The sequence below is a fragment of the Pleurodeles waltl genome, chromosome 7, assembly GCF_031143425.1.
Source record: "Pleurodeles waltl isolate 20211129_DDA chromosome 7, aPleWal1.hap1.20221129, whole genome shotgun sequence".
Taxonomy (NCBI): domain Eukaryota; kingdom Metazoa; phylum Chordata; class Amphibia; order Caudata; family Salamandridae; genus Pleurodeles; species Pleurodeles waltl.
This window is the reverse complement of record NC_090446.1, coordinates 169,460,772-169,481,399: the sequence shown is the minus strand read 5'-3', so window position 1 is coordinate 169,481,399 and position 20,628 is coordinate 169,460,772. Positions and strand designations below refer to the sequence as shown.

Sequence of the window (20,628 nt, the reverse complement as noted above, 5' to 3'; positions counted from 1 at the left end):
TAAAATAAACTAAGAAAAGATATTTTTTCTATATAAAAACCTATTGGCTGGATTTGTGTCTGAGTGTGTGTACCTCATTTATTGTCTATGTGTATGTACAACAAATGCTTAACACTACTCCTTGGATAAGCCTACTGCTCGACCACACTACCACAAAATAGAGCATTAGTATTATCTCTTTTTACCACTATTTTACCTCTAAGGGGAACCCTTGGACTCTGTGCATGCTATTCCTTACTTTGAAATAGCACATACAGAGCCAACTTCTTACAATAGCTATATGTCATTTATGTGAAAACTGTATATGCTATTTTGCTAATTCAAAGTTTCTAAAGTACCTACCTGAAATACCTTTCATTTGAAGTATTACTGGTAAAATTTGAACCTGTGGTTCTTAAAATAAACTAAGAAAATATATTTTTCTATACAAAAACCTATTGGCCTGGAATTGTCTCCGAGTGTGTGTTCCTCATTTATTGCCTGTGTGTGTACAACAAATGCTTAACACTACCCTTTGATAAGCCTACTGCTTGACCACACTACCACAAAATAGAGCATTAGAATTCTTTTTTTGCCACTATCTTACCTCTTAGGGGAACCCTTGGACTCTGTGCATACTATTCCTTACTTTGAAATAGTGCATACAGAGCCAACTTCCTACAGTAATGTTTTGTGAATGTATGTGATGTGGACCATGTGGTAGCTTTGCATACGTCTGCCATTGGTACGCTTCCTAAAATTGCCATAGAAGCACCTTTTTTCCTAGTGAAATGAGCTTTAGGAGTTATCAAAAGTTGCCTTTTTGCTTTCATGTGATATGTTTGAATACTTCTCACAATCCATCTAGCTAATCCTTGTTTAGAGATAGGATTTCCATTATGTGGCTGTTGGAAAGTAACAAAAAGCTGTTTAGTTTTCCTAAAATCTTTTGTTCTGTCAACATAGTACAGGAGTTGAGTCTGGTTGTGGAAAGAAGACTGGCAATTCTACTGATTGGTTAATGTGAAAAGGTGAAACTACTTTTGGCAAAAAATTTGGATTTGCCCCAAGTACAACTTCATGTTTTGTGTACTTGGAAAAATGGTTCCTCCCTAGTGAATGCTTGTATTTCAATCACTCTTCTTAATGAAGTAATTGCTACTAAGAAAGCAACTTTCCATGTGAGAAATTGAATATCACATGAATGCATGGGCTCGAAATGGTGGTCCCATTAATCTTGTGAGTACAATATTGAGATGCCATGCAGGAATTGGTGGAGCTCTGGGTGGAATAATATGTTTAAGTCCTTCCATAAAGGCTTTTACGACAGGGACTCTGAAGAGAGAAGTATGTTGTATGGTTTGTAAGTATGCTGATCTAGCTGTGAGATAATTCTTAATAGAGGAAAAAGCTAAATTTGCTTTTTGTAAATAAATCAGATAACATTAAATATCTTGTATTGATGATTTAAGTGGATCTATATTTTTAGGTTGACATTAGTAAACAAACCTTTTCCACTTGTTTGCATAGCATTGTCTTGTTGTTGGTTTACGTGCTTGTGTTATAACTTCCACACATTCTAATGGAAGGTGTAAATATCCAAACTCTATGACCTCAGGAGCCAAATCACTAGGTTGATTACACTGGGATTGGGATGCCTGATTTGACCCTTGTTCTATGTTAACAGATCTGGCCTGTTTGGAAGTTTGTGATGGGGTACTAGTGACGGATCCAGAAGTGTTGTGTACCAGTGTTGGCGTGCCCAAGTGGGAGCTATGAATATCATGGTGAGAGAGGTGTGACAGATCTTGTTGATCAGAAATGGAATTAGTGGGAGAGGTGGAAATGCATCAGCAAATATCCCTGACCAATTGATCCATGGAGCATTGCGCATAGATTGAGGGTGTGGGTACCTGGATGCGAAGTGTGAGCATTTTGCATTTTTGCTTGTGGCGAAGAGGTCTATGTCTGGGGATCCCCACATTTGGAAGTATTTTGGAAGTATTTTGAATCACTTGTGGGTGAATCTCCCATTCGTGTACGTGTTGCTGCATCCTGCTTAAGAGGCCCACTAGTTGACTGTGTATCCCTGGGATATATTCTGCTAGTAGGTGAATGTGAATTCCCCATTTCCAAACTGTCTATGCTAAAAGAGACAACTGAGTTGAATGTGTCCCCCTCTGTTTTTCCAGATAATACATTGTGGTCATGTTGTCTGTCCTTTTTAACACTGTTTTGTGTGTGATTTGTGTTGGAAAAGTTTTGAGTGCTAGGTACACTGCTAGTAATTCCAAATGGTTTATGTGATAAGTTTGTTGAACTGAGTTCCATTCCTTTTGTGAGGTTGTTGAGATGGGCTCCCCAACCTATTATAGCATTGGTTGTGATTAAGGTCTGTGGCACAGGGTGCTGAAAGGGCTACATAAGTTGATGTGATTCCACCATTGCAGCGAGTGATAAGTCTGGTGGCCCAACAACACTAGATCCTGAATGTGACCCTGTGCCGGAGACCATTGTTGCGAGAGACACTGCTGTAGCGGTCTCGTGTTTAGGCGTGCATTGGGTACTACTGCTATGCATGATGCCATCATTCCCAATAGTTTAATGATCAACTTCACAGTGTAAATGTGGTTGTACTGCAGTTGAGATATGAGATTGTGAAAAGCTTGAATTCTCACTGAGTTTGGGTATGCGAATGCTGATTGTGTGTTCAGATTTGCTCCTAGATATGGTTGTATTTGAGCTGGCTGCAGGTGAGATTTTTGATAATTGATTGAGAATCCTAGGTTATGAAGGGTGTCCACTGTATACTGTGTGTGTTGTTGACAGGTTTGAATTGAACTGGTTTTTATGAGCCAGTCGTCCAGATAAGGAAAGACATGTATGTGTTGTCTTCTGAGGAATGCTGCAACTACTGCCAGGCAATTGATGAATACCCTTGGTGCTTTTGTTACTCCGAAGGGTAGAACTTTAAACTGGTAGTGCTTCATGCTATAACAAATCTTAGAGAGTTCCGATGTGCTGGATGTATGGGAAAGTGGAAATAAGTATCTTTTAAATCTAATGCTGTCATGTAATCCTGTTTTTGTAGTAGGGGAATGATGTCCTGTACAGTGACCATGTGAAAGTGTTCTGACAGAATGTACTGATTGAGGGGTCTGAGATCTAAGCTTGGTCTGAAAGTACCATCTTTCTTTGAAATGAGGAAGTATATTGAATACCCTTGCGACCCTTGTTGGGATATAGGAACCAACTCTATAGCACCTTTGAGTAAAAGTGATTATACCTCCTGTTTTAATAAATTGAGATGTTCCAGAGTAAGTTTGTGCGAGCAAGGGGAAATGTTTGGTGGAGTAGAGGTACGTTCTAGGCAATAACCATGTCGGATATTTGATAGAATTTATTGATCTGTAGTAATGTTGTGCCATTGTGAGTAACATTTTCCGGTCTTCCTCCCACAGGAGATGTATGCTGTGTCGGGATCTGTAAAAAGTCACGGTTTGGTTGAGGTGGAGGAACCTTTCAGAGTGGTTGATTTACCTCTCCCTCTATAATTATTTCTTCTGTAAGAACCTCTGAAGGAGCCTCTGTTGTAAAAATGTGGCTCTTGTTTCTGTTGGGATGTGGATGGTTCTGAGGTTGATGGTTTGAAACCACCCCTAACCCGCGGCCTGCAAAAAGTTCCCCGTGTATGTATAGTGTAAAGGGCACCCATAGCTATTTTTTCAGCTTTTCTATGGTGGTATCAACCTCTGGCCCAAATAGGTGTTGCTTATCAAAGGGCATATTCAACACTGCCTGTTGTATTTCTGGTTTCAATACTTAAGTCCTTAACCATGTGTGCCCTCTAATGATGACACTGGTGTTGATACCCCTTGCTGCTGTATCTGCTGCATCTATTGCAGATTTAATTTGATTATAAGAAATGGCCTGCCCCTCTGTTACTATCTGTTGTGTCTTTTTCTGGTATTCTGGTGGAAGATGCTGTAGCAAATCTTCCATTTCACCCTAATGAGCTCTATCATATCTTTCCAACAGTGCTTGAGAGTTTGCAATCCTCCAATGGTTAGCAGCTTGAGTTGCTACTCTCTTTCCAGCTGCATCAAATGTATGACTTTCCTTGTCTGGAGGGAAGCATCCCCTGTAGATTGGCTATTTGACCTTTTTCCTGCTGCACTGACGACTACAGAGTCAGGTGGCAATTGAGCTCTAACAAAAACCGGATCAGAGGATGCAGGTTTATACTTTTTATCCACCCTTGGTGTAATAATTCTCGATTTTAACGGTTCCTTGAAAATGTCCTCTGCAGGCTTAAGCATGCCTGAGAGCATAGGAAGACACCGATACTCCTTGTGAGTAGATGTTAGTGTATCCAATAAAAAAATCATCTTCAATGGGATCTGTGTTTAACTGTACTTATGATACGCAGCTGCCCTAGCTATAACCTGATTGTAAGCAGTGGTATCTTCAGGTGGAGATGGTCTTGCAGGGTATAAATCATGATCATTAGAAGGGATGGGATCTGAATCATATAAGTCCCATGGATCTATATCCTGTTGAGTGTCATATAAATCATCCCCATTTGTTGAGATAGGGGATTGTGGATAAAATTGTGTAGGTGAAGGTGGTGGTGGTGGAGAAGCAGGGAGTAAAGGAGAAGGTGGCAGTGAAGGCTGTTGTGCCTTTGGTTTCTCCTTTTGATTAAATATTTTAGTAGGTGGAGGCCCAGTTTTTTAAAGTCTCCTGCAAAGTAACTTTTCTTTTGATTGTTGAAGGAGGAGAAGCTAGGATTCTTCCTGTGTCCTTGTGTATATGGATTTTTCGTTGTTTAGAGTCCATTACTTCCAATATGGGCCTTATTTCATAAGACTCCTCAGTAACTGGAGCATATTTTCAACCCACAGGTTTCAGCTCCGAAAGTCTGGAAACCGAATGTTTGAGACAGGTCAAAAATGTCGGCTCCGAAAGGGTTGTTACTTTTTTCGGTTCCGAGGTGGAAGTCTCGGATTTTCGTCTCAATCCCGAAATAGGTATAGCAAGCTGTTTGGTCAACACCAAATCCACTTTGGTCTTGTGTTTTGGTGCCAAACCAGAGGGTTGGTCATCCGATTGATTTTTCAGGTCCAACTATGGCTGGCAAGCAGTGGGGGACCCAAGACCGGTGCTGAAGTCCCTTTGGCTATCCCAACCGTTGTGCTCTTCGATCCCTAAGAGTCTTCTTCGAATGAACAGATCAACAAGCTTCACAGCTTTCTTCTCTATGATCCAGAGAAAGACAGTGATTGCAAACAGAGTTCCGATCGGTGTATGGAAACTTGGCATGATATCGAGGGTAAAAGCGAAACGGAGTCCGTTCCATCAGCCTGACATTGTTCGACTACCATGAGTCGATGTAGGGCCAAGAAGGGCGCGGTCACCCGTAAAGCGCGTTTAATTGACCCGGACGATTACAATCAGATCGAATGTAAGTCTAGAAAACACGATCGAGAACTATACCGACATTTATAGAAAAGAGAGAAGTTCAGTTAGTACAGAACTGCGATCTACCGGAGCGAAAGGAAACATGACCGAACCCGACAGCAGAAAGAAAACAATCTAACAAAGGACTCGATGCCCATACGCACTATCACCGAGAGGAGGAGTCACTTGATAATGTGACTCGAAAACCTTTTTCAAAGAAAAACAACTTGTAACACTCCAAGCCCAACACTAGACGGCAGGCTAATGCAAAGAATGTGTATCTGCAGCTACACATGCCATTGAACATAATGATTTCTCAGTTTGAAATTCAACTGTGGAATTGGCATATAAGTTAGATGTGTAGTAAATATTTGTTTTCTGATTTTATATCTAATGTGATATGTTCCTCAAATGACGAAACGCTTTGATTTGCTTATACACCCTAGTAATGTTTTGCAACTAAAATGGCAACTTTAAAGATCAGCTGCTCAATTAGACTTTTCTACATTGGTTCAGAAGGGCTGACATTTACTTTACAAGGAATACATTTTGATACCACATTAGTTGTGGCAGAATACTTGGTGAAATCCAACAAGCTACTTAACTTCAGTAATGCCTTCTCTGGTAGAGACTATCTAGCCGCAGATTCCATATCTTGGAATATTCCCCAGGGGTAAAACAGTACCTCTGCCTGCCAGTAGGCTTCATGTCAGCTTTATAGGTGTCGTCCATGGTGCCTATTTAAGCACCACCATAGCACTTAGGTATCAGTTTCTTTCGTGGTATTTCCACACCAGAAGCAGAGCCAAGTCAGAAGGTTTTTTTTTTTACCAGTGTGCAGATTCTAATGGCCTACAAGGACATTTTCATATGAAAAAGTCCAGATTGCAGAACAGGGAGGATCGGTAAGGAATCTTCAGCTAGAGGGCCTGATTTAGATCTTGGCAATGTTACCGCCAAGCCGTGTCGACAGCGGACCTAGAAAGACCGTCAAGTCAATGGTGTTCACTCACCTGAATGTGTGACACACAACATAAGTCTCACATACAAGTGATACATATACAGACACAACCACACCACCCATTCCAGCTCCCGTCACCTCAAATAGCCAAGCCACACATTTACATGTACAGACTCACATTCAACAGATAGCACAAACCTACCCGTACAGGTCCCCTTGCTCTGCACACACATTGACACAGTTGTCCAGTGCAAAAGTATTGTCATTGTAGTGGCAGCATTCATTTTACAATGAATGATGACACCACAATGACATGTGTATGTGTGCAATATCTGTTGTCCCAGTCATGTGACACACCATTGGGTACCCCCCCATATGCATGTCCCAGAAATATTTTAAAAAATACTGTGACATGTATATGCCTGCAGTGGTCCAGACCTCCCATGCAGTGACTATCCAGCGTACCCTGGCAATGAGGCATGCCTACCCTTGAGTCTGGTGACAGGGGGGGGTCGTGTTTTTTCTGTGGGTCAGTGGTAGCAGTGACAGCAGGTCATGTCCAGTCAAAGACGAAGTGGAACGGGGGGAAAAAGGGTGAGTATTCACCCGTTCAACCGCCCCCCCCAACCCGCCAACTCAGAAGTGGAAGTCTGACTGACACTTTTTGCTTGGTGGAAAGGCACATCCAAATCTGTATGGAGGGAAGGGTGGCTGGGGTACCGCCGGCATCCACTTTTCTCTCTCCCTCCGTCACCAGGTGGCATTTCTTGGTGGACATGGCGGTTTGATTGCAAGCTTTCGTCTATGGGAACGCAAGGATCTAAATACAGCTGGCAGACAATCACGCTGTCTGATGGGTTTTCAGTCGAAAAGCTGATGACAGGACTGTTAAGGCCAAGATCTAAATCAGGCCCATAGTCTCTACAAGATAAGCCATCACCAAAGCTAAGTAATTTGTTCATTTGATAGAGATTTCTAGTTGCAGATTCCTTACCTTAGAATTCATACAAAAACAATGATTCCCCGGAGGTGACCTTGCCCACTGGCTGAGACCAAAAAGTCCTGGAGGACCAAACAATGTGCCCGTCACAACAAACGTGACTGACCAGGCACAGTTGTGTTTTATAAACATGTGCAAGGATGCCCAAGTAGCATCCTGACAGAGCCAGGAAAGAAACTCCATGAGCTAACGCAGTAGGCACAGTTTTGGCTCTGGTGGAATGAACATGCAAACCCTCAGGTGGGTGCTTCTTAAGGGATAGCAGATCTTGATGCAGGTAACAACCCTTAGGGAGGTGGCCCATTTATGCACTGTTTTCCTCTCCTCGGTTCCAGTGAATCCTACAAAGAGTTGATCGACCACCTTTTTTTCTTGGTGTGATCCACAGAGGATGGCAGTGCCCTTTCACAGTTTAGATGGTGGAGTCTCTCCTTATCGCTGGAGGGGTGCTGTGGAGCAAAAAAAAGTTGGCAGTGTGAAGTTTTGGCTGATGTGGAAAGGTGTCATGACCATTGTCAGAAAAGAGGCATGGATTCAGAGAACCAGTTTGTCTAGGAAGAAGCTGGTGTATGTAGGGTGAACAGAAAGCCTGTAGCTCGCTGGCACTTCTGGCCGATTTGATGGCCACCAATAACACTGTCCCAATCGTCAGAAGTCTTAGAGGGCAGCTAGGCATGGGTTCAAAGGGGGAACACATACATTGAGTTAAAAGTAATTTAATATTCCATCGGGGCACAACAAATGGTTTGAGATGAAACGTACTGAAGACCTTTCAGAAAACATGTCACAACTGGTGACAAACAGAGAGGGTGGATCCTGCAACCACAAAAAAGCTGAGATACCTGAAAGATACCCCTTAACACTGCCCAGAGCAAGATCTTCATTGGCTAAGGACATAACAAACACCGCCACTTTTGACAAGGGTTCAGAAAGTGGGTCAAAGCATTTCTCAGAGGACCAAGAAACAAACTTGTCCCAGCAGCAGGAGTATACAGTTATTGGTGGTGGATGCCAGGCTGCCAAGATGACCTCACAGACTTCGGAAGGATGTTTGAAGACTCAAGTGTTGCCACTCAGTCACAAAGCATGCAGGTGGAGAGTGCGCATGTTCAGCTGTAGGACCCTCCTCTGGTGTTGCGACAGATCATTACCCCGGAAGGACAGCCCAATCGGACGACAGATGCCCATGTCCAAAAGTTCTGTACACCACTGCTTGCCAAACCAGATCCACCAGGAAGATTTGGCCCAGGTCGGTTCTGATCTTATTCAGAAGTCACAAAAGAAAAGGTACCAGCAGGAAAGTGTATAGGAGTCCTTTTTTCTAGACCAGTGTGAATAGTTCTCTGAGCGAGAGCCGCTTTGAAACACTCCAGTGCACAGAAGTGCTGACATTGCACGTTCTCAGGTGTGATGAACAGACCTAGTCAAGGTTCTTCCCTATCCTAAAAGAAACAATAAGCCACCTTCAGATGCAGGCGTTATTTGTGGTCCGAGAGGCATAAACGGCTGAGTTTGTCCGCCCTGGCAAGAACAAATCCCGCCAGGTGCTGCATGACCAGGAAAATGTCCTGATGTTCCAGCCATATCCAGAGGCACAGAGCATCGTGGCACAGGGTTCTTGCCCCACACTGCTCTGCTTGTTGCAGACCACATGGTGGTAGTGTTGCCAGTGACCACTTATGGCAGATTCCTTTTGATGGAGGGCAGGAAAGCTTTCAAAGCAAAGCAAATCCCTTCCACTCTCGAAGATTGATGTGGAGCTGAGCTCTGCCAGAGACCAGAGGCCTACAATCACCTCTCCCATATGATCGCCCCAGACCAGAAGTGACTCATCTGTCTCCACAGTCAGCTGTGGGTGGGGAAGGGAGAAGGGTCAGTCACTGACCCAATCTCTATTCACCAATCACCACTGCTGATTAGTTGTGGCCTTTCCAGATATCTGGGCTGGATCGGAAAGGTTTCCTTGGTGCTGTGTCCACTAGGACTTCAGTTCCCAGTACAGAGCCCATATATGCCCCCTAGTGAGCTTCACTAGAAGGCTGCAGGAGGCCATCAGATCTAGCAGCCTCAGAGTCCTCCTCACTGAGATCTTGAACAAGACTGAAACACCGGGGTCGTATCCCAAATGTTGGGACTCTCTGCCCTGTGGGTAGGCGTGGAATCAGACCGATAAGGGCTCCAATGAAAGGGAGCATCTGAGAAGGAATCTGGTGTGGTTTCTGCACATTGACAGCGAACCCAGTGAATGCAGGCGGTAAGCCACAGTCTGGAGGTTGGTAACAACTGTCTGTGGCAAGCCCACCTTCAACAGCCAGTCGTCGAGGTAGAGAGAGACTGATATTCCCGACCTCCACAGATGCGCTGCAACCACCACAGTCAAGAGGGTCATTCATGGACTCACTATAGTTGTACCTCATTTCATAGCACTCGAGGAATTATGATGTTTCTGCTCTGCACTCGTACACTGCACATTTTTCTTTTGTCTTGAAACACACTGTAATGTCACTTGTTGAGCAACCATTTTCCTGGAATTCTGTCTGTTCATTCTCAGACTGCTCAGTGGGCACAACAAGTGCCAGGTGTTTTCTGCTCATCCAGAATCACTGCCAGACTCCTATTAACATAACACTGTAGTTTTTCCACTGTATCAAGCTAATGTTATAAATTAGGTCCCATAGACCTTTGCTTTAGAGAGGAGGATTCTAGCAGAGCTGACGAGTCTGGTGAACAGACGCCCACCAGGGCATGCAGCATGTGCAAACTGGATTTACACTTCCCTATGATGACCACTTGACTATGCAAACAGAGGTATGGGGTTTGCTGCTCCCAGAGATCACTACTAATAGTAGTAATAGTTTTCCTGCGTATACCATAACAGGATAGGCTTAGGCCACTAGATTTACATTATGGTGGCACTATTTGTGTTATACAGTTTTCTAACTGATGTTTATAATTATTGCCAGTATTGTAATAACATCTAATTTGCTTTATAATGGATACTTTAGTTGCACTAAATATACTGTGTATTTGCACTGGTTTTTTTTAAACTGTTGCTAAGGATATGTATGACTGAGATAATGTACGAAAATTACTGACCTGCTTCACCACAGTTCCCTGAAAGGGACCTAGAGTGTCATGCTTTTTGGGTTGTCACAATTGCTTGCCACTCTAAGAGGTTAAAAGTCCCTTCTTGGGCAACGAAAAGAAGCAGGAATAGTAACCACAACCCACTTCTGACGCTGGCAGCCTTTCAATGGCTCCTTTGGCTAAAACGCCTGCAATTCCTGGCACAGTATGGAGAAGTGGTCCTCCATTAGCTTATCTGACGATGGTAGCAGGAGCGGCAGGGTTTCTAGGAGTGGAAGGGTGTAACCCCGTAGGACAATTTGGAGCACCCACCTGTCTAATGTTATGGCTTGGCACTGGGGCAGCTGGTGTATGATTCTGTGTCTAATAGGTTGCCTGTGTTTCTGTGAGGGCACACTAAAGTGGTTTGGAGGCTGCATCTGCTGTGCTGAGTAGATATCTGGCATTGGTTCCCATAGGACCTGTGAGTGTCAATGTCACAAAAAAGGATGGGGAGTCTGTTAGCTTTGCTGAAAAGGATGCAGCTGGTAACCTCTATCATAGCCAAAGAAGAATGCGGCTGGTGGCCCTGGTGAGCCCAAACTACGGGGCAGTGACCCTACTCTCTCTGAGGCACTCAACCGCTGAATCAGCATTGTCACCGAACAGGCAAGTGCCATTGAAGGGCATGTCCTTAAGGGATGTCTGGACACCCCTGAAAGGCCAGCTGATATCTGCCAGCTGTAGCGACAGTGCCACTGACAAAATAATGGTCCTGCTAAGCGATTCTAGCTTGCATCTCATAGTGAACTTTGATACATCCCTGTCACCAGTGAGCCTCCTCCAAGACCACAGGCAGCATCTGAGCAATGAAGTCTGACACATTGTGGCTAAATCAGCCCAAAAGACCAGATGTGTTCACCTACTGATGTGCAATGGTGGTGGTAGAGAAAATCCTATTCCTGAAGGTATCCAGCCTCTTGGGTTCTATATCCGGTGGAGTGGTAAAGAAAGTGAAAGTGTTCACTTTGGGGGCTGAGCCCTGTCTCACCAGGCACTCATTGGTGGGGTGCTGGTTGAGGAAAGCTGGATTCAAAGGAGCAGGACTGTGATGACGTGCAAGTGTCCTGTGCATGGAAATACCGATGCAGGGCTTGGCCCAGGCCCCAGGCAGGACAGCAGGAAGGGCTTCACTGAAGGGCAGTATAGGTTCTTTGTGGGATTCTGTCGGCTGAAACATCTCCCATCAAGAAATTGGTATTGATTTCTACAGAGGGAAGCTGGAGGCCGATGACCTCAGCCGCCATCCTCATCACCAAAGCAAAGGATGTTGCTTCCATCGTAGCCACAATAGGAGGTGATCCCAGGCCAATGTCTAATGAGGAGTACTGGCCACTGGTGTCAAATAGCTCCTCATACCAGCTGTCTTCATCTAATTTGGCAAAAGGGGCTTCATTGGGGATCAGAGAAGCCATAAGGATCCTCAGATGCAGTCAAAATTCCCCACAGGTCGTATCAAAGGAAGGAGACACTGTCTCTGACCCGATCGGTGCTGGCATTGAGCGATACCAGTCTGGCTCCGTATCAGAGCCTGGAATTACTATGGGCTCAGCACCACTGGTGGCATGAATGCCACCGGGGGGTTGAACTCCAGCAAAGGTTGTTAATTTGGGAACTGAGTTGGTCCGGATCCAGAGAGCCTGACTGGTGAGGAAAGTGAATCTGCTGGCGGAAATCTAGTCGAGGCACCTCCCAGACCCATGGGGCCTGAAGGCGCTTCACAGGGCTCAGTCCGGCCACAAGTGAGATGCATGGCCCCAATAAACTTCTTGAGTAGGCAGGATTCATCCGGCTGCAGGAAATTCAGCGGGGCACAGAGCAGACCCGGGGTCAGGCTCTGGAGGTGGAGTGTAGGAGTGGGGCCTCAACTTATGGCATTGTTCCAGGGCCTTGCCGGAACAGTGAAGTTGAAGAGTGCTTTGACTTGTGCGATTTTTTATGTTTGTGGGCCTTATCCAATTACAGCTTTGATCATGACAATGAGCACCAGTAACAAGTCTGAAAGTAGGCGCTTGGTTGGCGCCTCTATAGGCAGTGCACACGTTACATCCAGTGCAGACGACGCAGACATGGAGAGTGCAACATCACCTACCAGTGGCATAGAGGTACTGCTCAAGATTTTCCAGATCCAGCCTGATGCCTAGCCTTGTTCTAAGGTAAGGAATCTTTGGCTAGAAGTCTCTATCAGATAAAATATTTGAGATAATCTAAAAAGCATTAATGACATCTAAATTCTAGAATTAAACTCTATATGTTGCCTACTGCAGATATGACTAAAAAATGTATCCTCTCACAGGTGTGTGCCAAATTTCTTCCTACTGAAATAAACGTGTTGCAGAACAGCCATTTACTGAGACTTCTAAATGTGTAATATATTATTTAAGCACCATATTACAAGTCAGGTTGACACTCCCAACTGACAAAGCCTTGCCATAGGATGTTTAGCCTTTCTAAGGATAACCACACTTATTGATGGGGTTGTCAATAAACAATCTTTAAAACCCATAAAATCAGGCCACCCAATTCAGTGATCTAAATTCTGGGTGCAACTTTGTCTACAGTCACGTTATTTCAAGTTTTGACATAGCAATTTTCATTGTGGCATAGGTTAGCTTAGTAAGTGTCGTCTAACATAGCTGGAGTAACAGATTTCTCATACAAACACAAAACGTATTCTTCTAGGAATGATGTTGTTCTATCTGGATATGACATCCAGTTTTCTCCTGCTGCAAATATGTATTTGACATTCGTGGTAGCATCCCAGACTACAACTTCATCCCTTCTTTAATACCCCATCCATGCCAATCAGGACTGGTGTGGTAGCTAAGTGCTAAATTTAGGCAGTTAACGCTAGAGAAGTCCTTCCTTCTTCCCTGCACTAAATTGTTCTTTTTTTGTTTTACATTTAGAAAAGTTCTATTCTTTTGAATCACTTTATTCAAGTTCTTCTTAAAGAAAGATTGTGAGGGTTTACAGCCCGGACTTTCATTTAATACCTTTTCAAGCAGACAGTACAACTGAAGTAAGAATTTAACACAAATATGCTTTAGTGTTCACTTTTTAGGGTCGAGGCTGCGATAGCATGGCTAGTGCATGCGTATCGTTTGCGAGACACTGTAGTAGTTAGAAAAGGGCTCGGAGCCCCACCCATGTCACGTCAGTGTCTTTCATTGGTTCGTGAGCTTGCCTTTTAAAATCTGCTTGCTTTTATTAGTGGAAGGCATGCATACGTCATGCCTTTTCCGGTGGTTAGCCCTCCTCGAGCGCAGCGACCAAGTACTGAAAACATACGAGGCTCGATGTATTCCGTCCGGTTTGTGGACCACTTTTTTCACAGCGTGGTCTCGCTTGGCAGAGGTCGAGCGCTTTGCATGACATCAACCCTAAGACCGTTTCTATTTCCATTTCCATTTTTTAGCAGCGCGATCGCGCTCGTTTTCTTTCCATTTAATGAGGCAAGAAAAGTCTGGTTGGGAGTTTACAACTGCTAATAGCTCTAACTCGGAGAAATGCAAGACCCGTTGCATTGCAAATGCTTGTTATTACATGTGATGATCTCAAAGTTGAGCTAATTTGTGTTTTAAGCTACTGGGTGCAACTAAAATTGTCATCAAGCGTTAAAATCTATCAAACACTATTCTAACATTGTCACTCTGCTTTTCCCGCTTATTTCCTTGGCTCAAGGGGCAACCAAGGACACAAAGCAATTCTAGTCAATCAATCTACCAATCAAGCAATCAATAAATAACTTTATTTGGATGCATTTAACATCCATAAAACCATATAAAATATTCAGAGCATAATAAAACAGATAATATTAACACTTTAAAAGAGCATTGTTCCACAAGCATATTCAACATGTTTTAAAAACTCCCCCATATACAAAATTACTTCATAATCAGGTAACTGCAATAAAAATAAGAATGCAGGCCTACATTGGTTTAAATTAAAAAACGACTTTTTCAGAAGCGGTATTAAAAGAATATAGTATACCAAAAAAGTTAAAATGCAAAACTGATTGTGCAGATTTTCCATCATACAGGCAAGGCGTATCAAGATTCTGCACATAACCGACTAGGAAACAAATGTTTAACAATATCAGATCTGAAACGGAACAGAAGAGAACAAACCCAACGACCTGATCAACCAAAGACAATGATTCGAAAAATAAAAATCAGTTGCATTTAAATATGCAGCAACAAACATTGCTTTTCTCCCCCAGTTCTCTTAAACGCCTCAAGAACACAAGGTCATAAAGTGCCTTTTCAACTTTCCTTTTAAATAGGCTTTTGCAAGACATAGGGTCCAGAAAGACGAGCCGTTCACCTATCTTGCAGAGCTCAGACTTCACATTACCAGCCATGGGATATGGAGGCTTCGATCAAGGGACAAACAACCCCTAAATACATCTCTTGTTAAAGTGGCCTCCTCATTCCTCCAAATTGCCAGGCACAAAGCACAGGGCGAATTTTAATCAAATCCTCTATGTATGAAAGCCCAAACTCACAAATAAAATGCGATGCAGATATCAGGACTGATATTAGTTTTCTGCAAAGCCTGTTCTCTTCTAGCTGAATTGGCCCACACTGAGCCATCTCCCACACTTCAACTCCATACATAGCAATTGGAATACATTGGGCAAACCACCCCTATGAGGTTGCGGCAAACTGTATATAGAGCCCATCGTTTTTACAGATTCATTTGACCCAAGCATTTTATTTTTATATTTCCAAATGCGACAGATGCCCATGACCCTTTAGCAGAAAAAGTAACCCCAAAACATGGAAAAGAGGTAGTCCTTGTCATTACAGAGCAGCCTTTCAAAAACGTTCGTAATTTCATTTTAGCCCCAAGCCAATTAAGTGCTTTTCTCCCAGCTCTAGAGGCTACTAATTCATCTAGAGTTTAATTTTGAATTATTATGATTTTTTTACTCAGTTGGCCAAAATGAAGAAAACAATGCATCTTAAAAAAATAGAGAGGTATTATCTGCTTTTAATGTTTATATCAGGACAAACTGCTTTTAAAATAATCTTGACCGTTCCTCTTATCATTCAAGTTACACCTACGAAGCAACCCTGCCATACTTCTTCTGCATGATAAATACACAGGTGCTTATTTAAAACCCACCCTGCCTAAAGGGTAGCTTATATCTATGATAAAGGTATCCAAATGTTAATATAAAGAAAAGGGCACATGTTAAAGGAGTTAGAAACACTGATAAATAATGTTTTACTTAAGAGGCATACTTTATCTTTCCTGAAAAGTTCCATTAATGTCCCAAACTTAAAGGACGTAGTTAAAGTTGTTAGTCACAAAGATTAGACTGTTTTCAGCCAGCATAAGGAGACAACAAAAGGTGTGACTGAAAGCAACATATAAATGTAATCATTTTAATAATATCCAATAGGGTAAAGTACTCTAGCTGCTGGGGGATGCAAAATGATGAAAATTAAACAACTAATTGTTCTCTAAGTCAATAGTTTGACCTGCTGACGAATAGGACATGACATAAATGAGTGGTGTTCTATTTATTTAGATATTTCAATAAAGTTTAAATATCATAACTTCAGGCATCTCGGAGTTCATTTAGAATTTTCTAGGTTAGTGCTTACATTTGTTGAATCTTTATTCATTATGGTTGGGCTAATTAGAATGAATGTTGGGAAATTCAGTAGATTACTGTGTATTTTAAATATGAGAATTATTTAATAAGGTTTTCTTATGTGCTAAATTTAGAGGACAAAGACAATCTTTCGGGATTCGAGGATATATTTCAGCCACCTACAAAGCCAATTTTATTAGTTTACTATCCATTAAAGCAGCATTACATATTTTTTTTTACCTTAACCCAATCCGTTTGAAAATTATTACTTTGGTTGATGAACTATGAAAGTGGTTCAGATATGAAATTATTATTGCAGCTTTGAAATGCGATGGGATTTTGTCAGAAACTGTGGTGTTCCATGGCATGTCATTCCATATATGAATATAGATGCACCCATTTATATTTATATAGGCTGGAAGACTGAGTAAAATATACCTAAGCATTAGGAGCCACTGATGAAGTGTTCCACCTGGTATTAACGAAATGCAAGTCTGATGTGTGAGTAAACTACAGATCTCAAGAAATACACACAAATTGTATGAGAATTCTGCTAGGTAAATGGCTGTTTATGGCTCAATCTGAATATATGGCATACAAAGAATGCACTCAAACACATACAAATGAGGAAGGATTTAATGTCACTGCGTACTAACCAAGATTAAGATTTAATATGCTTCCAGTGGTAGGTGTTCTTTCTTGCTTTGATGAAACCGGTGTTGACGCCTGAGGAGAAAATGGCTTTGGGCTACCAGATAAACTCCCTGCTTGGCCAGTCTTCGTTGATGCTGGAGAAGCTAAAATATTAAATTAGAAAGAATGGATTCAGTAATTTCCTACATAGCAATGTTTGAAATCTCATTAATTACAAGAGAAACCCAAGCATTTTATTTTTACATTTCCAAATGCAACAAGTGCAAGATATCGCACTCACTGCTGGAAAATGGCACTAAGCATGCAAACACTTTTTCATTTATGCTCTGTTGTCTCAACACCTTGCTAACACGTGTAGGTTCCATAAACCACACGTATAAACAAGACATAGTTTTGGAATAATCAGAGGATGGGTTTTATTACTGTCCATATATTATCTTTCAGTGTTTATTCTGGTAGAAATTATCTTTGTGTCTTAGTTCTGTGTACACCTGCTCACCATAGTATGGGTGACCAATGAGAAGGCTGTCTGTGTATCCCATGTGCTACACGGATAACATCTTGAACTCAGGCACATATATGGGAACACCAGGCATGCAGACCAGAGAACATCTGTAAATCTGGCCCACAATGTCTTGTTGCCCTTTCCTTCTTCCAATAATACAAAGGGAAATGTTACTTATCCAGTAAGCATCTGTTTGTGGCATGTAGTGCTGTAGATTCACGTGCTCTGCATGTTCCTTCCATCTAGTGAGAAAAGTAGTGTAGAGGAAGTACAGAGAAAGAGATGCCCATGTAAATGTAACTACTAATGTACAACTATATACAAGTATCAAATAACTGAAACAGTCACAGGCGCCCACGAAGGAGGGAGGGTGCATGTGAAATCTACAGCACTACATGCCACAAATAGATGCTTACTGGGTAAGTCAAATTTTCCATTCAATTGCACACATGGCTGAAGATGCACATGCTGTGCATAGACTGTAAAGCAGTCCCTCCATGAAAAGCAGTGGTTAGCCTGTGGGAGTTGCATTTGACTGGAAGTGTTCTTAGCACTGCTTGGCCTATGCTGGCTTGCTTGCATGCAAGTGGGTCTATACAACAGTTGTTTTTAAATGTACGTGCAGAAGACCATGTAGCTGCCTTGCAAATGTCAGCTTTGGGTGTATTTCCAATGAAAGCCATAGTGGCTCAGTTCTTCCTGGTACAGTATGCTCTGCGAGAAACAGGAAGTTCTCTTTTTGCTACAGCATAACAGGTTTGATTACTTTTTACTATCCACCTAGCTATGCTATTCTTCGATATTGGATTGCCTTTATATGTTAGGGAGAAAGCAACAAAGAGTTGTTTAGTCTTTCTAAACTCTTTAGTTCTGTCAATGTAGAACATCAATGCATGTTTAACGTCTAAAGTGCGAAGGGCTCTTTCGGCAACTGAGTAAATTGGGGAAAGAAGACAGACAACTCGACTGATTAATATGAAATTGAGAGACCACTTGGAAGGGAGGGTTCGGATTGGTACAAAGAACCACCTTGTCCCTATATATTTGGAAGAATGGTTCTTCCAAGGTTAGGGTCTGGAGCTCACTAACACGTCTGAGTGATGTGATAGCGAGTAAAAAAACACTTTCACAAGAGGTACTGAAGGGGACTTGAATGAAGGGGTTCAAAAGGAGGACCCATAAGCCTAGTAAGAACACAGTCCAGGCTCCAAGATGGTGCAGGGGCTGTTTAAGACCGTCCATAAATGTCTTAATTACTGGAATCCTAAAGAGGGATGTATATTATCTGTTCTGTAAATATGCAGCTATAGCTGTGAGAAGTAAGTGACTGGAGGTGTAAGCTAAATTAGCTTTCTGCAGATGAAGCAAGTAGCAGACAATGTCTTGGACTGTAGCTTTAATGGGATTAATGTGTTTGGGTTGACAGTAACAAAAATTGTTTCCACAGGGAATGAGAGGGAGAGGATGATAAGCATAAGCAGATATCCCTGACCAGTTCACCCAAAGAGCGTTGCTCTTGGATAGAGGTTGTGGATAACTGGATGCAAAGCTTTGGCATTTTGTGTTTTTACTTCTGGAAGTATTTTTGAAGGACTTGTGGGTGCAGTTCCCATTTATGGACTTGTTGCTGCATCCTGCTGAGCAGGTCTGCAAAAGCTTTGTCTGTTCCCGGGAGGTACTCTGCCACTACTTGCATGTGATGGTGCGAGCCCATTTCCGTATTGTCTGAGAAAGTTGTGACAATTGGAGTGATCATGTTCCCCTACCACCGTTTCTGAAGGTAGTATATTGCTATCACATTGCCTGTGTGGACTAGGAAACCTTTCTGGGAGAGGTGATGAAGGAATGCTTTCAGGGCTAGAACTATTGCCTGACGCTCTAGGAAGTTGATGCGCAGGGATTGATGATGACAATCGCAATGTCTCTGTACTGACAACTCTTGAAGTTGAGCGCCCCAGCCTGTTTGTGAGGTGTCTCATCAGAATGATATGGGGCACAGGGTCCAGAAAAGGCCGCCCTTTCAACAGGTTTGTGGTGTTCCACCAATGCAGAGAGCGGCGAGTATTGAGGTCTAACAACACTAGATCTTCCAAGTGACCCTAAGATCGAGTCCACTGACGAGATAAACAATGCTGTAGGGGACACATGTAATGTCTGGTGTGGTGAACGATGGCAATACAGGAGGCCATCATCCCTAACAGGCACATTACAGGCCGGACGGTGCATGACGAGTTCTCTCGAAACTGAGGTAGGAGAGACTGGAAGTTGTGAACATTAGCTTGGTTGGGATATGCTATCCCCAATTGTGCCGAAGTATAGCTCATAGATAGGGCTCTATCTGGAGAGGTTGTAGGTGGCATTTGAGAAAAATGAGTGTGAAAGCTAACTTGTGCAAAAGGTCCACTGTCATCAGAGAGTGATGTTGGCATTGTGCCTACATGCTGGCTTTGATAAGCCAGTCGTCTAGGTAAGGGACTAGGTGTATGTTTTTACCTCCTGAGATGTGCTGCCACTACAGCTAAGCACTTTGTGAAGACCCTGGGAGCCGTGGTGACCCCGAATGGAAGAATTGGTAATGATTTTACACAACCACAAATCTGAGGTAATTGTGGTGTGCAGGGTAGATGGGAACACGGAAGTAAGCGTTCTTGAGATGGAGGCAGGCCATGAAGTCGCAATGTTGTAAGAGGGAAACCATGTCTTGAAGAATGGCCATGTGAAAGTGCTCGAAAAGAATGTAATGATTTGAAGGCCGTAGGTCCAGTTTGGGCCTGAGAGAGCTTTCTTCTTTAGGAATGAGAAAGTATAGAGAATATACTCCTGTTTCTTGGTGGTGTAGCGGAACTAGCTCAATGGCCACTTTAAGAAGAAGGAATTGTACTTCTTGTTTGAGAAGAAGGTGTTCTCGAGAGAGCCTGTGAGAGCGAGGGGCAATGTTTAGGGGAGTGGTAATGAGCTCCAGAGAGTAACCATGCTGGATAATGGAGAGGACCCAGTGGTCAGAAGTGATGTTGACCCATTACATGTGGAGATCTTGAAGATGATCCAAGACAGGTATAGAATTGGGGGGTGAGAGGTGTAAGTAGTCAGTGTTTAGAGGTTGATGTAGAGGCGTGGGTGGTGATGCTCTTACCTCTACCTCATGTGTTGTTACCTCTATAGGTGCCTCTATTGAAGGCACACGAGTATGTGCTTAAAGGCTGCCTGGACTGAGAGGTGGAGGCCTCGGAGGATAGTGGTCTGTAACCACCTCTCACTGTGGGGATACTAAAAGTATCTCTTTGGGTGGGGGACTGTAACGCACTCATGGTATTTGCTGTATCAGTGTCTTTTTTCAG

At 42.9% G+C, this 20,628-nt stretch overlaps 1 protein-coding gene across 3 annotated transcripts in view; it reads right to left on the bottom strand.

The window, feature by feature from the left end:
* Positions 1-20,628, bottom strand: part of ZMYND8 (zinc finger MYND-type containing 8) — a 602,889-nt gene that overhangs the window by 292,100 nt on the left and 290,161 nt on the right. For all 3 annotated transcript variants that reach the window (XM_069243462.1, XM_069243464.1, XM_069243463.1), the window contains exon 12: positions 16,788-16,928. In XM_069243462.1, the coding sequence (XP_069099563.1) occupies positions 16,788-16,928 (141 nt within the window). The remainder of the gene's footprint in view (positions 1-16,787; positions 16,929-20,628) is intronic.